Here is a 3582-nt window from a genome sequence, read left to right as displayed (position 1 = left end):
GAAGATTTAGAGCGTAAGAACAAAAACTAAATTAAATTTGAAACTATATAGTATTTCTATCGAATGCGAATGCTTGAAGATGAACGGCAGGAGAAAGTCAGTTATCGCTTAGTCCCCATTTATTTATTAGTAAAGAAAAAATGTAAATGAAATATTTAATTCTTATTCCCGAGCATTTGGTGACACGCAACCCATATTCCCACTATACTTAGCCAAGTTGGTATATTTTTCTGCCTTAAAGAGAATAAGGTGTAATTTTTCTAATCCTAACACATAAACTAATAAACTTAATACTCTTGCAGATAAAAGGAAATTTTTAAAAATTTGAAATTTTATATACATTTCGATATTTTGATTGGTCTAAACTATAGACGATACATGATTTTATGATCTTCCTGCGCCCCCTTGTTAAAAAATGAAACTTTAAAAGGCGCAAAAGAAAAATTAAGCGTAGAAGAGAAATGATAAACGAAAGTAAAACAATGTAAAATTTATGTTATAATTATTATCCTAAATGTATCAAGAAAACATGAAATGTGGAAAAAATGATCTCTAATATTTGACGAGCTTTCTAATTTTTTTATATAGTGTGGGAATGTTTTATCTTCTCTCTTTATTCCTTCCATTACGAATGTACGTTTAATTAATTATTTGGCAGAGAAATTTTTTTTTTTATTTATTTTGATATATACGCAAGTTGTTTGGCGGAAACCATACCTCATTATAAAAGGATTATTGTAGCCTTTTTTTGCATTCGTATACAGGTTATGTAGAAATATAAAATTTAAAAAAAAGAAGAAGTTAGACTTCAATTATTAAAGATTACTACATTTATAGTAAAGGTATCGATTTATCTTTTATAGATCGATGATACCATTGCTATATTTCTTTTAATTTACGGTGCAGTAACAAAGTTTCACAGCGTTTCGAAAAGTTTTCAAAATTAGGAAAAAGTTTTGATTTCATTATGAAAAATCTATCACGAGCTTAAGAGAACCTACTAGTAAACAAACCAGTAAGTGAAAACGAGCCTCCTGTAGGGAGACGGCTACTTTTCTTTTTTAAAACTCTTAACTTATTCAGCTATCTACGATTATAATCCTTCCTTTTTTTTTTGATTTACCAAAAATAAATTCTCTACCAACCATTCGATTTTAATTGACCCTTTGTCTTATGACCGTTCACTTTCTTTGTATGTGCAAAATGTGGCAATAAATTGACGCAGAAAATGCACTTCTCCTACATTCACTCACTTTCCTCTATTTAAAAAAAATAAATAAAAATTAATAAACTTTAAGTCACTATTTCAATTAGTGTGCAGCTTCAATCATTCATTACAATTGTAGAAAGATGAAGAAGATTTCTAAATTGTTTGCTTCTAAACTAAACATCATTAACATAGACATCAAATAAGATTAACAAGATTACAATGAACGAAACAAACGTTAAAAACAATTTTAGAAAAAAGTGTTTGAGTTGAGTTCGCGACGGCGCGAAAGTCATGTAGCTATAAAAACTTCAAAGACACTTCCTTAGGCAAGAAATATCAGCTTCGAGGAAGTATGAATTATAATCAAAGGGATGCATTAAATGCAAGGAAAATATTTATGTTTATAGTACGCAGCAATCTCTTTAACATTAGTTATGATTTTTTTATATTTTACCATTCTCTTTCTTAGATAAAACGATTTGTAAGCATTAACATATCGACATGAAGCACCAACCTTAAGTAATTGTCATCCATAAGATCAACATAATCAGCCTGTTGCTCATTATCTGGTAAATACAAGTCGTAAACGTAACCAGTATCGGTGTCGGTACTGGTAAAATGTAGCGAGCCAACTTCACCTGCCGCTGAAGAAGTTGAAGCCATTAAGTTGTTTGTTGCAACGTTATTGTTAAGAGTGGCAGCCTTGTCATTTTGCTGTTTCTCTATATCCACTATAGTTAAGTTCTTAGCAGCTGGATTTTCGTGAGTATCTGAGGTCTCCAAAGTAGTTCTCAAGCAATTCACTACACGAAATCGTTGTTCATGCAAATGTCGACGCATTTCTTGTCGTGCTTTTTCAGTACAGTTTGAGGGCTTACGCACACTCTTTTGCAAAACCATTTCTTTGGCCTCGGTTTTCGTGAGTCTGGCGAATTCAGTTGTGGCCGTGTCATCCTAAAACACGACTAGGAATTAAGTTGAAAATTAGAACATTTTTTCTCGCTCACCTGCTCTCTCAAAGTACCGGCAAATTTTAGTAAAGTTGATATCTCATCTTTGCTGGTGACAATTTTACCGTTCGATTGTTCCGCAAATGAGGCATTATCATCTGCAAGCCTTCGTCTTTTACCGTTTAAAACAAAGGCAGACAAAGGTTCTTCGTCGATTCTTCTTTTTACTCGCACAACAGCAGGCATATTTTAGTAATACTAATTAAAGTGAATATTTTTTTAATGAATAAATCAAACTGTGTTTTTCGAATTAACAATTATTCAGAATTTCAGCTCTTTATATTTGAAAAATGCACGCTGCTTTTGCTTCCTCTCCGTCAACGCTTATTTATTTTAGCAAATTTATCTTTCCACTGAAAATGCTTCTTCTTCTCCCAAGCATTTAAAATGTATATACAACTTCCGATATTTGTATTATAACGCAGCTCGTATGCTATTAACTTCATGAACACTTAAGAACAAGAAGATAGTTTTGCGCTGATGAATCAAGCCAAAGCGAAATTATTCATTGTAGATGAAATCCTTCCACATAAAAACCTTGCGCGCTTGTTGATATAAAAAAAGTTCATTATAGACAAAGAACGTAATGAGAAAAGGACTACATTCCCTGTAATTACAAGCGAACTTCGGGATGAAAGCAAAAATGTTAACTTAAAAATGTAATTTGTTTTCTTACTCCAAGGCCTTTTACTGTAAAAACTACGAAGAAATATTGAAAGAGTTATAGCGAGGTAGTGAGAGAAAAGCAAAAAGTTTTTAAATTTGATTGAAAAAATGTTGGAAGTCATTTATCTGTTGAATAAGGGGTGAAAAGAAAAATCGAACAAAAAAATGGTACTGAAGCATTTAAATTGAGAAAAAAAAAAACTACATTTGTTGCAAATCGAGGAAACGAATCGATTTTATTGAAATTTGTGCCGCACACCGTAGGTTTAAATTATTATAAAAACTGTATTGTTATTGCTACATTTCTTGATACTTATAAATGTATTGTACAGGTCTTCTTCTTGCTGATCATAAATACATAAAATACAACTTCCTAAAAATAGCTTAGAATTTACAAAAAATGCCTACCCAAGTAGACTTAACTGAAAATCACATAGGATCGTTTTTCAAGTTTATGATTTCGAGTAAGTTGTAAAAGACAATGTATAAATGGGAAATTAAAAGAAATATTGAAAATATTATTTAGGTTCTCATTAACTTAATCTAAGCGCTAAACAAAAAAAACATATTTTGTTTATATCGATCGGTAAAAATAATTAATTGTGCGAAAATGACGAAAATGAAAAAAAAACCGTATTAAAATAGAAGATTTAGAGCGTAAGAACAAAAACTAAATTAAATTTGAAACTATATAGT

At 30.8% G+C, this 3582-nt stretch overlaps 1 protein-coding gene across 1 annotated transcript; it reads right to left on the bottom strand.

Annotated features, from left to right (window-relative positions):
- Positions 1–6: 6 nt before the first annotated feature.
- On the bottom strand, positions 7–2897 carry LOC119643854. Its single transcript, XM_038043355.1, has 2 exons — positions 2218–2897; positions 7–2164 (listed from the first exon to the last, which is right to left on the bottom strand). Exons 1-2 carry the CDS (start codon positions 2404–2406, stop codon positions 1676–1678), a joined length of 678 nt encoding a protein of 225 aa, XP_037899283.1. The 5' UTR covers positions 2407–2897; the 3' UTR covers positions 7–1675.
- Positions 2898–3582: the final 685 nt, after the last annotated feature.

This window comes from Glossina fuscipes, unplaced genomic scaffold (genome assembly GCF_014805625.2).
Source record: "Glossina fuscipes isolate IAEA_lab_2018 unplaced genomic scaffold, Yale_Gfus_2 65488, whole genome shotgun sequence".
NCBI lineage: Eukaryota > Metazoa > Arthropoda > Insecta > Diptera > Glossinidae > Glossina > Glossina fuscipes.
This window is presented reverse-complemented; position numbering and strand designations above follow the sequence as displayed.

Coding starts and splice junctions, on each gene's coding strand:
- LOC119643854 (XM_038043355.1), bottom strand. CDS start 2,406: ATGCCTGCTGTTGTGCGAGTAAAAAGAAGAATCGACGAAGAACCTTTG. Junction 2,165..2,217: donor CCGGTACTTTGAGAGAGCAG/GTGAGCGAGAAA, acceptor GTCGTGTTTTAG/GATGACACGGCCACAACTGA.